Here is a 16402-nt window from a genome sequence, read left to right on the forward strand (position 1 = left end):
GCCTTACGCTGCTCCAGCATAAGAAAAGAGTCGCACTCAGGATTCAAATAGGCGAAAAACAATTTTATTGACTCTGACGCGTTTCAACGACAACCGTCTGTGTCAAAGAGTCATTCAGTAACCCGGAAGTGGTCAAGGGCTTAAAAGTACTTCCTCACAATTTAGTAGACATAGAAAACAGGGTGAGTTACAAAGTGAAACTGCAGTGTTGATTCAGTGAAAAACAGACTATCACAGTAAATAAATGTGAAATCCATACATAGAATCACACAATTTCAAATACATATACATGATTCATCAAAGTAAAGTACAGAGAGTCAACATATATGTATGAAAAAAATAATAAAAATAAAAATTATAAAAAATATATATATATAATAAATGCCAAGTGGCAAAGAAGGCCAACATCGTAAGATATATATACACGAAGGAAAGGTTGCCCCCATGAGCACGAGCTCCCGGGGAGTACCTCCTTACAAACATGAGGACTGCAGCCAGGTCAGTGACAAGCATTTTTATCAAAAGTGCAGGCTTTACGCATTTCGAACTGGAAGTTCTTGATCACAAGCCATAACACACAGGATAACTGCCAACCAATGTAGAACTCATTGCGTGATTTAAATATCTAAGTTCCCGCCTCATTGGGCCGGACTTCCCGCCCATGTGGGCCGCAAAGCATTGTGGAATCAGCAGTTCTACATGAAATGATGAAACCCAAAGTGGGTGTCATAGTAACTTGTGCATTGAAGTTGATAAAAAAAACCCTGTGGGCTGATTAAAAAATTCAGGAAACTGAACTGTTGCCCAATTCGTCCATCGCTTTTGAGGCGCGAACTTGGATATTTAAATCACGCAATGTGTTCTACATTGGTTGGCAGTGATCAAGAACTTCCAGTTCGAAAAGCGTAAAGCCTGCACTTTTGATTAAAATGCTTGACACTGACCTGGCTGCAGTCCTGCATGGTGATTTCTCAGCATGCAATGACCTCTGGTTTCAGCTGGAGTGCCTCCTCTGCTAATCTATCAGGATACTCATCTTTTATAATAGAAAGCAGCCTTGCGATGCGCATATCGATTAGTAATGTTACGGATATGTAGATAGCCCTGTCGCCCCATGGATGAAGATAGAGATGACATTTGCACATAGGTAGAAAAGATACCTTCTACATGATGTCCAGGGCATTGTGATAATGTTGTGCGAAGCAAGATGTGTAAACAAGTTCAGCTTCAGGGAAACTAATTCAACATTGTTTTGCACGCAAATATGTGCAAAAGGTCACAACTGAAATGTTATTGTGACAATGGAAGAAATAAGCTGCTTCGCTACATGGGCCTAACTTGGGAATATAACAATGTGTAAATCAGAGTATAGGAAATTCTACATAAGATAATGAGAACTACAAGGTGTAAGAGTCACATCAGCCATACGAGTAGGTAGCATATTTGAGGAGTGCTTGGTCTGAAGAAGCACAAACTCAGGATTTCAAAAATAACACAGTAGTTGGAATTGGCTATACCAATAAGAGTGTATTCCTCCCCCAAAAAAACCTTTTTAGCAACATTATTATAATGAAAGACTGGGGGGAAAACATAACATTCTAGCCTATACCTTGCAGTTTACAAGCAGCTCTTTGAGGATATATCATAGTTCACTGTAGTATATTAGGATTTGAATTTATGAACTGTTACTAACAAAAGTATCACTCTTACAAAAGTAGTAACCCACTTAGCTATCTACATAAAATACATTTCTGTGATCTGCACGGTATATACGTCCTTTGCAGCCGGTATCTTAGCCCTCTGAGCTACTTTATGATGACTCAAAACTGCCAGTAGACAAAACTGGGATCTCTCTCTAGCAGGTGCATTATTCACCAGAGTTATCTTGACAATTTTATTGTTGCCTGAAAATTGCTGGCCACACAAGGAACTTTGCAGCAGTTGCTTTTAAACTCATAAATATTTCAAAACCCAGCCCCCCTCGAGGTTAGCGTTCGGTGCGGTGTTACCTTTCATATCACCCTAAAGCACGCCTTGCTGGGGTACCTTCATCTTAGTAAAGAACCCTTCATTAGTGACTGATATTTCTTCTCTTTGGGGTTGTTATCAGTCATAGTGATAGATTTGTGACACTCGCTAATGGGGCTCAGTTTTACAGAGAAATCATTGCAGACTTCTACAATACCCCAAGTTGAGGTCAAAATGCAGCAAGCAAGCAACATTTGAATTGTACAACTCACATGGGTGCCGATCACGATCCGGCAAAAACCGGGTACGAACCGTCGGACGGAGCGTTTTCCCCGTCCGACTCGTACCCGGTCGTAAAACTTTACAAACATGGAATTACGATTCGCGCGGAAACACCATTTCCGTACGAATCGTAAAACACACCGACCGACGAAAACATACATACGAATGTGATCCGGGAATGCTGCGACGTGACGTCGGGACGCTTTCAGGCAGTGTTTCACGACCCAGGAATTACGATTCGAACCGACAGCAGTCCGGACGGCAATATTTTCACGGCACCCAAAAAGTGCCGGAAAAGCGAAGTACGGCGCAAATCGACCAGAGTAGGTGGCCCGGTACGCACCGTACCCCCCCAGCCCCCGTACGTACGCGCCGACCCCCCCCAGCCCCCGTATGTACGCGCCGACCCCCCCCCCAGCCCCCGTATGTACGCGCCAACCCCCCCGTGTATGTACACCCGTGTACGTTCGAGTCGAACACCCCCGTGTACATTCGAGTCGAACCCCCCGTGTACGTTCGAGTCGAACCCCCCGTGTACGTTCGAGTCGAACCCCCCCGTGTACGTTCGAGTCGAACCCCCCCGTGTACGTTCGAGTCAAACCCCCCTGTATGTACACCCGTGTACGTTCGAGTCGAACCCCCCCGTGTACGTTCGAGTCGAACCCCCCCGTGTACGTTCGAGTCGAACGTACACGGGGGGGGCTCGAGTTCGAGTGCGTACCCCCAGCGCTACGCGCTGGGGGTAAGCACCGTACATACACAGGTGGGGGTACGACTCCAACGTACACGGGTGTACATACAGGGGGGTTCGACTCGAACGTACACGGGGGGTTCGACTCGAACGTACACGGGGGGGTTCGACTCGAACGTACATGGGGGGTTCGACTCGAACGCACACGGGTGTACATACACGGGGGGGGTCGGCGCGTACATACGGGGGCTGGGGGGGTCGGCGCGTACATACGGGGGCTGGGGGGGGTACGGTGCGTACGTATGGGGGCTGGGGGGGGTCGGCGCGTATGCGGGCACGTCTCCATGGTTGCTATGGGAGTTCGGTGCGGACGGTGTTTTTTCCATCCGGTTGTAACCTCGGACGCACGGGATGGATCGTGATTCCTCGGTCGGACTTCACCTTTCACATTTGTACGGTAAATCGTACGAGGACGTGTCGGACACATTTTCCGACCCGAGGACGTGTGGGGAATGATTCCCAATGCGGTTCGTATGGACTTTTTACCATGCGAATCGTGATTGCCAGTTCGTACGGCACTTGTACGATTCGTACGGTAATAAGACCGGATAAGAGTCGCACGGGGAAATTTTTTACCGGATCGTAATCGGCACCATGGTGTTTGTGGTTCTCCTTGGTTCTTGTTTTCCTGGCAGGGCAGAACCACATAAAGAGAAAACAAAAAACATTTTTTGTTTCAATTGCAGCCCAATTTCGCTCTGTGAGTCAATTGAAAAAAAGGCTGCACTTCGCTTGATTAGCACTAAAGTAATTGTATAGCCCATTCCTAGTTATAGTCTGCAAATTATCCAAGCTAGTGGTCATATCGCACCAAACAAATACTGAATATGTCATAGTTTCAACCACATCTGACCTAAATGTATGAGGTGTGAGAAAGATTTGACAACATGTCATTGTAATAAATAAATAGTTTTTCAATTGATTATATCTCAGTCAGAAGTAAGTTTAGACATTTACAAACAAGTTTTCATACCTGTACAGAATTTTGCTTTTGATTGGCACCAGTGAGTCAAAAATAGTTAGTGACTCGGTTATACAGTTGTCAGCTTCAATCTGAATAGAGGTCAATGATAGACGAATTATGTGGCCAAGTAAAGCAATCAGTTTAATGTGGCAAATTGCTTGACTTGAAGACTCAGATATGTCCAGAGGGAACTGCTGACCAGGCCTTTCAGCATACATGTCATATATGCAACTGGAGTCTGTGAAAAAAAGAAATGAGATGTTAATAATTAAGTAATACTACGGCCAATACAGAGGAGGCTGGCCAACAAATCACCTGACAAATGTATTGTAGCTCTGTGATTTTGCAAATTAACATTCAAGTTATAGATGAACAACAATCCCCTAAAACAGTGTTTCCCAAGCTGTGGGTGCTGGTGAGGTTGAGAGAGTCCAAGCAATAAAAAAGGTGCCTTTCAATTCTGCATTTATCTTGTCACATTTGCTGCACTTCAAGGCAGAGCTCCAATGTCAGGCCATATCTACTGACAAATTGCTGCCTATTTTTTAATATAGGGATTGGTGTTTACAGACTCTTCCCACTTTGCACTCAGAGAAAGAAACGTAAAGGTAATTATATGACAATCTTCCTGGGATATAAGGTATGTGAAAAGAAAGACTCTAGGGTGCCATTTTATGTTGCCTAAAGCAAAAAATAAATACCTATAATGAACTGTACACATTCAGCAGTTAGGAAAGCAAAAATGAGCACATTTCTTCTTGTTGTAATTCTTTAGAGTGATGGACTCCAAGATTTTAATAGGATCAAAACAAATCAAGCAACTTTACATGGTGATGCACGAATGATAAATATTCAAAGAAACCCGATTTTAGCACATTATCATTTGTGTGCAATTTAGTTTTATCAGTAAAACAAAATGGAATGGAAAGTATCCTGTCTGTAAATGACATTGTGCTACCATTCAATGCTTCAGTTACATTAAAATATTACAAAATCGTCCGCCTCATGTCTAATAAAGCTAGTTGGGTTACAAAAGTTTGTAATTCTACACATTGGGACATGTTTCTTAAAAGTTTGACAAAAAATTGCACTATGTCCTTGAGATTTAGGGTACTGAGATGTTCCCAATTCTTTTTAAACATCTGTTAAAGTAAAAAAAAAAAAAACTGAAAAAGTGACGTAGAGCGTGAAGAGTAGCACCTACGAATACCTTCTTTTCACTGTGTGCATCATTAGCAGGGCACTGTCTGCCACTCAAAAGCATTATGTCACAACAAAAGGGACTGGAAAAGCACATAGAGTTACTACACCAAAACAAAATCCATTCTCTAAATATCTAACATTTCAAGTTTGAAATCCACAAGTCCAGAAGAACATACTTGATTCTAAAGATATTCTTTATTTCTTATCACAAAACAATGGGAAGATAAGCCATAGCATTTTGTCCCAGAGATTGAGGGAACTCCTTCAGGGGTTTCTAAATGTTGTACAGCACATAATATTGTCATCCCAAAATGCGGTCAATTGACATCATTTAGCAATGTTCATATGGGTATGAGTCCCTTCAGGAGTAGTGTTCTGGGTAGTAATATACACACTGCAGTATTCTAGATATTTCTAGTCCAAAGACAATGTACTCCATACTGTGAAGACAGGGCAAGAGGCGGGGTCTGTGACATCGCTTCCCAGACCAGAAATATCAATGTGTCTACTACTACTCAGAACACTATTCCCGAAGGGACTTATATCCATCTATCTTCAACATTTAGGGATGACAATGTAATGGGCTGTTCGAAATTTATAAAGCCTGGAAGAAGTCGCACTTGTTCTCTGGGATGAAACACGTTGGCTGTGCTTCCACGACCGGACCGGACCGGACTGGCTGTGCGTTTCCCTGGGAGGCTGGGAATGTGGGTGCCCGTTTAGTAGCAGTGAGGGCCCGTTTTGATACTAGGGCCTGGTTTTGCAGCAGTGCTGCAAACATCGCCGCCCAGTAACATAATAAGCAGTGCTTCACACATGCATCCTGCCCCTCTCTGGGGGCTGATCTGGCGAAATTGCCAGGACTGCTTTGAGTACCCAGTCTGGCCCTGTGTGATTCCCATGGTTTTGTGATGCGAAATAAAGAATATTTTTAGAATCACATATGTTTTTCTTGACTGGCGGATTTCAAACTTGATCTTTTGGACATTAATGAGAATGGTTTTTGTTTTGGTGCTGTCACTGTGCTCTTTCCATCCCTTCTGTTGTGATTTATGTTAATTATTTTGGGGTTTTAGAAGGGTTAACATTGTGAATACAGCATCCGCAATTTTGGAACGATTCACAGTGCAGTGACATAAATCACAAATGTTCAAAGCAATAGCTTTAAAAGGGATTGAAAAGCCTTATGTGTTCTACTCAGTGCTTTTACTAGCTACACTAAGTTGTCCATGTGTGAACCTTTGAAATGACACTGTGTCCCAGTGATGCATGTAAATTAGGAATGACTAATTTGTGGGTAATATAAGTACTGCTGGTGTTGTGTCTAAATGGTGAGTGGACAGTGTGGGCACTGGGTGACAATGTTATTACTGTTTTTGCTAATGACATGTCAGTGGTTTTGTGTATTAATTGTGTGCAAGGTGCGAATACATGTTTGTGTCTCACACCTCACTTTTTATGTTCCCCTGACTTAAATCCAGCACAATAAATAGTGAGCTGCTTCAACATCAGTACGGTGAGCTACTTCAACATCAATATGGTATGCCATATCAGTGCTATAGTGATCCTGAATTGTTATCCTTCTCCAGAAAAATTGCTCCTATCTAAATTTTTCTGAATTATGCCACCCACAGTGACATAACTGCAAGGCAAACTGGCAAAACATCTGTTAAAGAGGCTACAACTCTTGTTGGTATGCTGATCAGGAGAAGAAATTAATGACCAGATATCATTAATGTCTTATTCCACCCTTTCTGTCTCAGACAATTGATGTTATTCTGTGTAAGTTCTGACATCTAGAGAGTAGGGTACTGCTACCATCCAAGTGGGAAAGTACTTGGATTGTATGGAATTTCTTAAATCAGAATTCGGGGAAATAGTTTTATACTACACAGAAGTGATAAAAGGTTCCAGGATGCTTGAGTGCTTTGCCAGTGTGGTTTGTGTGTGGGAAGCCATCGTGGATGAAGAATCCAACATTTGCCCTTGAGGAGACTTAAATTAGTCCAGCTTCAAGCTGAAGAGTCAGTCTGGTTATCAAAGGTTTTTTCCTTCTTTTTTCCTTATGACAATTAAGTTGTATTTGATCTTTGTGGATGCTGTGTGAGGTAGACCCTTGAACCCAGTTTTAGATGAGGACAAAGTAGTCGTTGAGCAGATCAATGTCTCTTCTTGTGAAGTGTAAGTGTGAGTACAGACACACTGGTGCCCAGAGGTATCCTGATGCTAGAATAGCATAAGAAAAACAGATTGGAAGAAGACAATTATGCATTGCTAACAACAACAGTGTGGCTTAAGGCCTTGTAAGAGGCAAAGTGCTCCCTACATGCTGCCAAAAAGCCAGAGATAGACAGTTCAATGTTTGGGATACTATGATGCACAATGCTCTTGCTGGATGGTGTGCCCTTTGAAATCAAGGGCCACTAGGAGAGACATCACGTTTGAATGCAAATATATGCCTGCTGTTTACCATTGTATTCTTGTGAAATGAGAATAAATGAGTCTCAAATCATAGAAAATATGTTGCTCCTTTTATTGGTACAATTTAACATCCTGAACACAAGAGGAATGCTTTTCAAGAGTTGACTTTTGAAACTAATTTCACTGCCAGAACTACTTTTCTCAGAATCTGCCAAAATATACTTCGCAACTATTACAGAGAGAAATTTCTTCAGGGCTAAACACAGTGCCTACGTAATCAAATTATAATTAAAAAAGCAACTTCCAATCTTCGATAAAAATACAAGTGTAGCAATAATTAAACAAGAACAAGTAAAAAAAGAAAAAGATTGAGAAAGAGAGCATACAATATGTTAATAATTTTGCCAATTTCAGCCATGTTACAAATGTCACAACTTCACTACGAACAGATATTGTTGCATTGCTTTCATTAAAAGTTATAAAAATTAATCTCCAGTTATTTCAATCATTCAACTGTGGATTATTCTATTCTTGCAAGTTCTTAAAAAAGAAGAGTGCTGGGAAAAGTAAAACACAATTAGGGTTTTATAAACCAAATGAATTTTCAAGTTCCAGTTCAAATTCCGTGCTTAAGTTAAAAATGTTTACATACATTCTCTGAGTACAAACCTGTGTTTTATGATATTGCGTGAATTTTTATTTCTGTAGGGGGATTTTATCAATTGATTTGCAATGATCACTTTATCTAAATTTAGAAAGAACTAATGTAAAATAAAATTATTAAAACGTTTTAAAAAATTGTTTTAATGAACAAGTACCTACCTATTCTTGCATTGGTGCTTTTGTAGTTGCTCAAATAATGTCTTGGTATTTATTTAGGTTCTTTAGGTAGGTTTTTTATGATACTGAAACTATTTTGATAATAAAGCAAGGATAAGCTTGCTGCTGGTGGGCAAAGGTTACTAACCTAAGCTCCCTGTTTTAGAAGGTGTAAGTTTCAGACCTTACTTGCCTGGTGTCTGGTGTACTAACTTTTATTTCTTTGGGGGAGGAGTTGTCAGTCGATGTGCAATTGTGCTTCATCTACTATTAGAAAGAACTAATTTAGATTTGATGATAATATTAAGGCTACTTATAAAACTTTCTAATGGACACATACTTATTCTTGTATACCGCTTTTTTAGTTACTCAAAGTGTGTCTTGTTATTTATTCCAATTCTTTAGGGAGATTTTTTATGATATGGTGGAACTATTTTGATTAAACAAAAGCAAGGATACATTTACTGCTAATGGGAAAATGTGCTAAACTATGCTTTGTTTTAGAAGGTATAATTGTCAGGCCCTACCTGCTAGATGTCTGGTTTAGTAACTTTTATTTCTTCTGGGGAGATTTTGTCAAATGATTTGCAATGATCAGTTTGTCTAAGTCTAGAAAGGATTAATGCAAATTGAATGATAACATTCAAATGATTTTAATACACTCTTTATTGGACAAGTACCTATTCTTGCATTAACACTTCTGAATTTACTTAAAGCTTATATTGTTATTTATTCCAATTCTTTATGGAGATTTTCTTTTATGATATTGTAGAACTATTTTGGTAAAAAAAAGCAAATATAAGCTTACTGGTAGTGGAAAAATATGTAAGTTTCAGACCTACCTCATAGGTGTCTGGTGTGGTAATCCTTGAGATACATTTCATTATTAAATGTAAAAGGGCCGAGGAGACGGGGTAGATTTCTATGTGCTATGTGTGAGGTGGTGCTTGATAGTGCCTTTTTGTTGTATAAATAAGGATTTTCATTGCACTTGGCAGCTGAACACAGCAATGTGGGTTCTGGAATCAAAGTGAAACAATAATTCATGGCTTTGATGATGGTACAGATGGCTTTGAAGAGGAATACCCCTAAGTACAAAGAACAGAAAAATGTTGTCAGATTACTTAATGGATAAGGTGCTGATTAGGTCCATCATTTCCTAAATTCCTTTTTTTGGGCATTTGGTCTGTAGATTGGGTGGAAAATTAAGGTATGAGATGCTGAGCGATTTAGTGGTTCCTGAAGAGCTCCTTAGAACTGATGGGCCTGGGTTCCTAGAAAGTGCCTGGCCATGAGGACATGGGGATAACCACATTGGCAGGAAGACATGTCTTTTTTTTAATGCTTATGCCTACATGTTTGGAAAAGGAGGACATGAAATTACAGTTGGAAAATACAGTACTGCAAAGGTACACTAAGTGGCTAATGTTTTTGCTGTGCAGATCTGTGACTTGTAAATTACAAGTCACAGATTTGAATGCGCAGCTCAGACTGTTAATGTGCCTGAAACAAGGAATTGTGTCTAAACTTTAAAGTGAAGGTTTGAATTCCAAGAAAATTTGGTGTAGAAGGTAGTGCATGGAGGGCAATGGAAGGAGGAGTGCACAGGACAGGTGGCATTGGACACTAGTAATATTCTACTGACAGTTAAGCTTTTGTAATAATATATGTGCTTAACAAAACATGTTTTTGAATACTGCCACAATGTCTCTTTTTGCTTGAGTTTTAAAGTAAAGTACATGCGAGTTGCAAGAATGAAGGTGTCTTAGAATTGCAGGTCGAGGTAGGAGGAGCAAGGAAAACTTGGCCAAGCACATATCTATTACCTATATGGAAATAATCAGGCGCTGGACACTAAGCCCATGTTTAGACAATAATTAAAGAGGTTTGAAAGGAGAACCTGATGCAATGTCCGCAGTGCCTGCTCTTGTGTGGCAAATAAGAGCTTGTTGCCTGCAAACTCACCTGAAGGTGATCCTTAGCATAAGGTTTGGACTTTGAGATGAGGAGTGTCTACTAGCTCAATGTGATCCAAGCATGTATAGTCCCCTTTAACATACCATGGAAAACACAGCTTTTCATAGCTATGGTAGTGACGGAAATCCCTGATTTCTTTAAGGACAGGGAGAGGAATATTATGCATTCTCTTATCTCACTCCTTTGTTTACAGCAGCTACATTTCCTATAATTGCGGTGACTCCGAGCAGGCTAGGATAACCAGTCATATCGACCCATAAACATTATTAGGTAGTCCAGATTCACTTTCATCCTATTTTGTTAATAAAAAAGCAAATCAGAGACCATGTCGGAAGAAACTAGTAAATTTATATTAGTTATACAGGCAAAAGAAAGCAACTGATGAAACCTAGACAGAGGAGGGACAATATGCACCTTTGAAACTTCAAAAAGATCAGGACTTTCCTTTCCAACAATAGCTAGGAAAATCTACATTTATGGAAGACCAGAGGCTCAATTAAGCTTGTTTAAAGTTTAATAATAACTATTAACTATTTGTGAGCCACTGATTTGCAATAAAAACATCCTGAATATCGACACTCTGGACAATCAGCAGATCAAAGAATGCCCGCCAACTACGTTCCAGGCCAAATTAAGTTAGATACAATTCCAATCCCAATGGAATGAGCACCAGAAACTAGGCCTGGGCAGGGTTCGCAGAGTTCTGCTACGCAAAGTTCGCAGGCCGCCGAGTGCGTTAGGTTGTGCCGTTCACACTGATTTTTAACGCCAGGTGTTTGTCCCCCACTGGAAAATCAGCGCGAACAGCACAATTGGCAGTGCAAGAGCGTGCTGCTCCTTTCTGCCGCTCAAATAGATATTCTACTCGAGCGGGAGCTTTCTCGATGTGAACAGAAGGTTTCTCAATACGAGTGGTAGCAGCCATCCGGACTGCCCGTGTTGAGAAATCTTGCCAGGAGGTGGTCTGGAGTAATATTTTCCTCGCTCGCACTTGCCAACTTAACATTGCCGAGTGCGAGCGAGAAAAAACTCCAAAGAGCAGAGTATTTCAGAACTCTGCACGTTACCCAGAATGGGAAAAAATCTGCAAACTCCGTGAGCGGGACGAATTCGTGTTAATCCCGAGTAGGGTCATTACCCAGCTGACCAATCGAGCTACAGTGGAGGAAGAAGCAGGAGAATTAGGCTTCTTAAATAATAACAACAGTTGAGCAAAAGATATTCTTAGATCCACTGTCTTGAATTCATACTCTCTAAGACACTGTACTACACAATGTTTTGAATTTAAAATAATGTATGGACAATCATCTATACTGGAGGCATTCTCTGTATATCTTGTAATCGAAAAATTAACATCAGAATGTGAGGATTGCCCTCATAGAGATGTTCAATGTTTTAACATCTGACATTTTCTTGTACAAAGTTAGGCAAAATGGTGTATTAAATTTTGGTAACAGCATCATATGAGAAAGTATATTATTTTTGGGCATGTAACTAGACTACAAAATTGACATCCCATCCCAATGAATATCATGTTTTGGGAGGATTAGAATACTGATTAGCTCTCAATAATTTGCATATCAAGGGATATTCTCTGACAGGTGTATTATCAATTCTCTTACTCTTGCTCACATTGTGGACCTGTATCAATTACTGGTTTGAAACAATGTATTTTAGAATATAAAGGAAAGTACAAAATTAAGAAGCACAGTGGCATCCACTGAAAGAGGACCAAAATACCTTTCCAGCTAGAGCAACAGCTAGAATAACTTTCTTAAGTTAACATGTAAGTATTGTAAGCTCTTTGGGCCCATAATGACTGAAAGAGAGTAGCAGCAGAAGCCAAGAGTCTCAGGTGAGTCTACCTTCCCTGAAAAGCTTCCAAGCCATCAACTGGAAACTGCCAGATGAGATCAGCTAGTGACCAAACCTCGATGATTTAACAAGAAACAATGATAATAAGGAACAATCCAGAAGTAAAGGGAACCCCAACTGAGTCCTCCATAAGGTTGTGACAAGTACTAAGCTTGTTTTTGCGTGTGAATCATAGCTATGCATCTGGATAATATAGCAAAAGGAAGAAAGGCGTAAGGATGTCCTCCTAACTAACCCTGCAGAAAAGCGTCTGATATAGGAGGCCATGTGTCCAGTTTCCAACTGCAGACTTGAACTAACTGAGAATTTAGGTGAGAAGTGAGCTGGTTGACGGAAAAAGGGCCCCACCAATAGTTCCATTCCTGAAAAGCCCTCAGATATAAGCACCCATCTTTGCAATGTTTCAGATTTGTGTAGAACCAATTTGCCCTGTATTGTGTATGTATGCTTCCACAGAGATTCTGTGGTTGACACAAAACTCCCAAAATGCATTTGCTAATTTGTGCCCCTAAATGGTTTAAGATCTGACTACTCTAATTATCCATTAGCAACAGGATTGGACAACTCGCCCTCTGTTCTGTGCTACTGTGGGTTGCAAAGGAGCCTGCTAGAAGTCCTAACCAATTCATGTACTTTGGCAACTCCTTCCTTGACTATGTTCTGCCAGTCAAGAACTGGCCGAACCAAGCCCTACAATACCACTGCGTAAAGCCCCTCTCCTCCAGTTCCCCTGCGGTGGCAGAGGACTCTCCGAAAAATGTGTCCTTGCCAACATATTTATCTGCCTCAAGATTCGACCACTGGTTTCCCACTAACCAAGCACGGCCCCCCTGGATTTCGGTCACCACTCTTGCTCTTCCAGTTTCAGCCTTGGACTTAGTGGAGGCAGCCCCTCGTCTTTGCCACCTTCCGTTTCAATTGTTTGTTACGCCTAGACCTGTGCACCAACAGCTGCCATTTGGACATCAGGCTGTACTTTTCCTTATCAAATGCACATTATAAAGTGCAGGGCCTTGATAACTTCATGTAAAACCAGAGATAACCTGGTAAAAACTCACCACATTTTCTGTTATTCATGAAGTGACATTGTTACTTGAAAATTAGGCATTTTCTCTGGCAAGTTCCATTCCACATGGCACTGTAGGTGGGGCTATGTTTCTACCCTGAAATCTCTACCGTCACTTGAGAGACAGAGTCATTGGAAGTATACCCCCTGTGATAACAAAGAAGCCAGGAATATTTTCAGAGGAAGTGTGGTCAGAGACGTTTTGAAACAAACAGGAAGCTGGACATGGAATATGGGATGATAGAAAGCAAAGAACTATCAGAGGTTTGAATACCACAATGTTGAGAAGAGTGGAAGGAGGATGCAGTTAAGAAGTTTCTGATTGACTTAATTAGAACTTTGAATTTACCAACAGTTTCAAATCAATTCTATTGTTTCGAGAATTAATTTGCAACTGTATGTGCTGTACTGTATGGACTCTGACCAAAATTTATGAGAAGTCTGTTAATTGCATGCCTGGTGTACAGGAAACAGGATTGGGATGTACCAGAATATCATAAACATCATCTAACATAATTATCACATCCTAAGTATTGTGTACACAAATATCACTTCACTGAAGTAAATAATAGAACATCTACACCAAATAGGACAATATTTTGGACAAGATATTTATGTCAGAGGACATTTCTGTGTACAATATTCAGACATTGAACCACAGGAGTACATTACACCATCCTGGAAAGGTCTCCATTCGCTACCATTGGAGTCACTAATCAATAGTAAACAATCCGATGTATTTCACACTGAGCATACAGAAAGGTCTAGATTGCCTACAGAAGTTTGGAAAACTTTACATACCTACCTGATATATGCGCGTATCCACTGCACACTTGGTCCAAACTGAACCTAACAACCAGCTAAAAAGATGGCACCTTGGACCTACACCTGAGTGCAAAATCAAGATAGGTGCATTTCAAGAAACCTTTTAAAACAAACCTGCTTAGAGCATCACACACCAAAAGGACTGATCTAGGGCACGTGGAAAAGGGGATACTTCCAACAATGAAAATGCCTAAAGTCAACAGGCATATGCTAGACCATAATAAATTGGCATAAAAGTGCAGTTGGCCTAACCAGAATGATGCTTGGGTACATCTTAGAATATAACACAATGGGAGAAGAATACAAGGACCGTAATAAAAACAATGAAATACTGGTAGAAATAAATTACCTGATCTGGTTGTGGAAGTATAGTCTGACCGAAGTCCAGCTGCATTAAAAATAAAATAAAAAATATTGTTTAAAATACATTTTCTTCAAAAGCATAGATGTGTGCTCATCCCATAGATTACATTTCATGGGTCTAGATGTGTAGCATTTTAGACCTTGGGACAGAGAGAGTGTGGAACGCCTCTCACTGGATGTTCTGTACCACTAAAGCATGGTGGCTGATTAAGAAACACAATACCAGTTGCTATTTTTGACTTTTATGTCCACTGTAAATTTGCAAAAAGATTGCAAACATGAAATAAAAGATAAATTTCCAATGGGCAATGCATACATAATTAAAGTAGGGCAAGGTTTAGGTGAGGGACCTTGAATTTCTTTACATCTCGTAATAGGATTCAGTCTTATTAGAGTCAAAGAGGGGTGAACTTCACTTTCTTGAGGACCAGCGGTAACAATGTAAACTGTAGGGCGGGGGGTAACTATTGCCTTGACCACTTGTATTTTCCCACTGCTGCCTTCCTCTGCTATCAGCGTATCTAGATTAGCACTGTTATTTCTCAATGCACATTTGTTAATCTTAGGGTTATTTCTTACCGGTATTGTTCCCAAAGGAGTTTCTGTCTCTCGATGTGTTGTTTTCTTAGCTAAATCCTCTTTGTGGACACTAGAGGAGTGGTAAGCACACAGGGTTTCCCTCTGCTGCCCACTTCTGCTTTCCACATCGGGCTCACATATTCCTATTTCCCCTCTATGAGCTTATTTATCCCCAGCTCCTGCAGTTTTGAGAAAGCTGCCTTTGTCCCTGCATGCAACCACCATTCAGTGCTGATGCTTCCTGGAGAACCCCGTAAGCCCACCAGTGCATAGACTCTTTAGTCTCTGTGGAGTCCTTGCGCAGCACATAGCCAGGAGCCCGCAGCCTACCATGGTCTCCAAGCTGCTGCTGTCTATGTCGTGGGACGGCTTGTTCATTCGGCCGAAGAAACATAAAGGAACACGAAGAAAAGAAACCCAGCCAGAGTTCTGCCTGCTATTCCGTTTCTGCTGCAGTGTCCGAGAGAAGAGCTTGTGGCTAGCACTTCAGCTAGCCATCATGTTCTTAGTCCCTAAACCTGGAGGTAGAGTTACAATTATGCCCTCATTGCTACCCTTCTTTAAGGTGCAGGATAGGCAAGAGAAGAGAAATACTACAGCATACCAACCTGTCTCTTCGGTTCCATTAACTGATAGCTATGACATGGAAAAAAGCAAAATCCAACTGAGGGAAAGGGGGTAGTGTTAACAAACTAGTTTTACGTACTTTCCCAGGAAGCCCCAGGGGAAACAAAGACAGTGAATCTGATACACTGTCCCAAATGGTGTCTCAAATGATGGAAGGACAAATGTAGGGCTTTGCAGAACAACCTGGCATGGAATCACTTTTAGTTGAACTGCTGGAGGGAATCAAACATAAATTTGCTATATCTGAAAAGAACCTGGCTAAAATACAAGGTAACTGTGACTGCCTGGAAATTAAAATGCCAGACCTCACAGAGAGATTAGCCAACATGGAAGCCTCCTTACAGAAACTAAATAAGGAGGTTGAAACAAATTACAGGGAAATCCAAATAATGTAAAGAGGGGAAACTAAGCTAAGGGACAAGATAGAATCCTTGGAGAACAATGCTAGAAGGAACAATATATGATTGTTAAATATCCCGGAAGGCATGAAAGGGGGAGATCTAAAAGAATTTGTGAGAAATCTGATTAAGGAGTATGTTCCGCTGGTAGCTTCAGAGGACTTGTAGGCTGACATACAGAGGATTCACCGAGATCCTTTCAAGAGAAATCCCAAGAAGGAAAAACCCAGGAAAATACTAGTCAATATTAAAACATACTCCTTACAACACACAACAAATTCTGT

The 16402-nt window shown here is 40.8% G+C and overlaps 1 protein-coding gene across 1 annotated transcript in view; it reads right to left on the minus strand.

The window, feature by feature from the left end:
* Window positions 1–16402, minus strand: part of TMPRSS7 (transmembrane serine protease 7) — a 559080-nt gene that overhangs the window by 463855 nt on the left and 78823 nt on the right. Inside the window, exons 6-7 of the mRNA XM_085623815.1 lie at window positions 14501–14539; window positions 3975–4203 (exon numbers count right to left, since the gene is read on the minus strand). Coding sequence (XP_085479941.1) covers window positions 3975–4203; window positions 14501–14539 — 268 coding nt within the window. The remainder of the gene's footprint in view (window positions 1–3974; window positions 4204–14500; window positions 14540–16402) is intronic.

Source organism: Triturus cristatus, chromosome 8, assembly GCF_964204655.1.
Source record: "Triturus cristatus chromosome 8, aTriCri1.1, whole genome shotgun sequence".
In the NCBI taxonomy this organism is placed as follows: domain Eukaryota; kingdom Metazoa; phylum Chordata; class Amphibia; order Caudata; family Salamandridae; genus Triturus; species Triturus cristatus.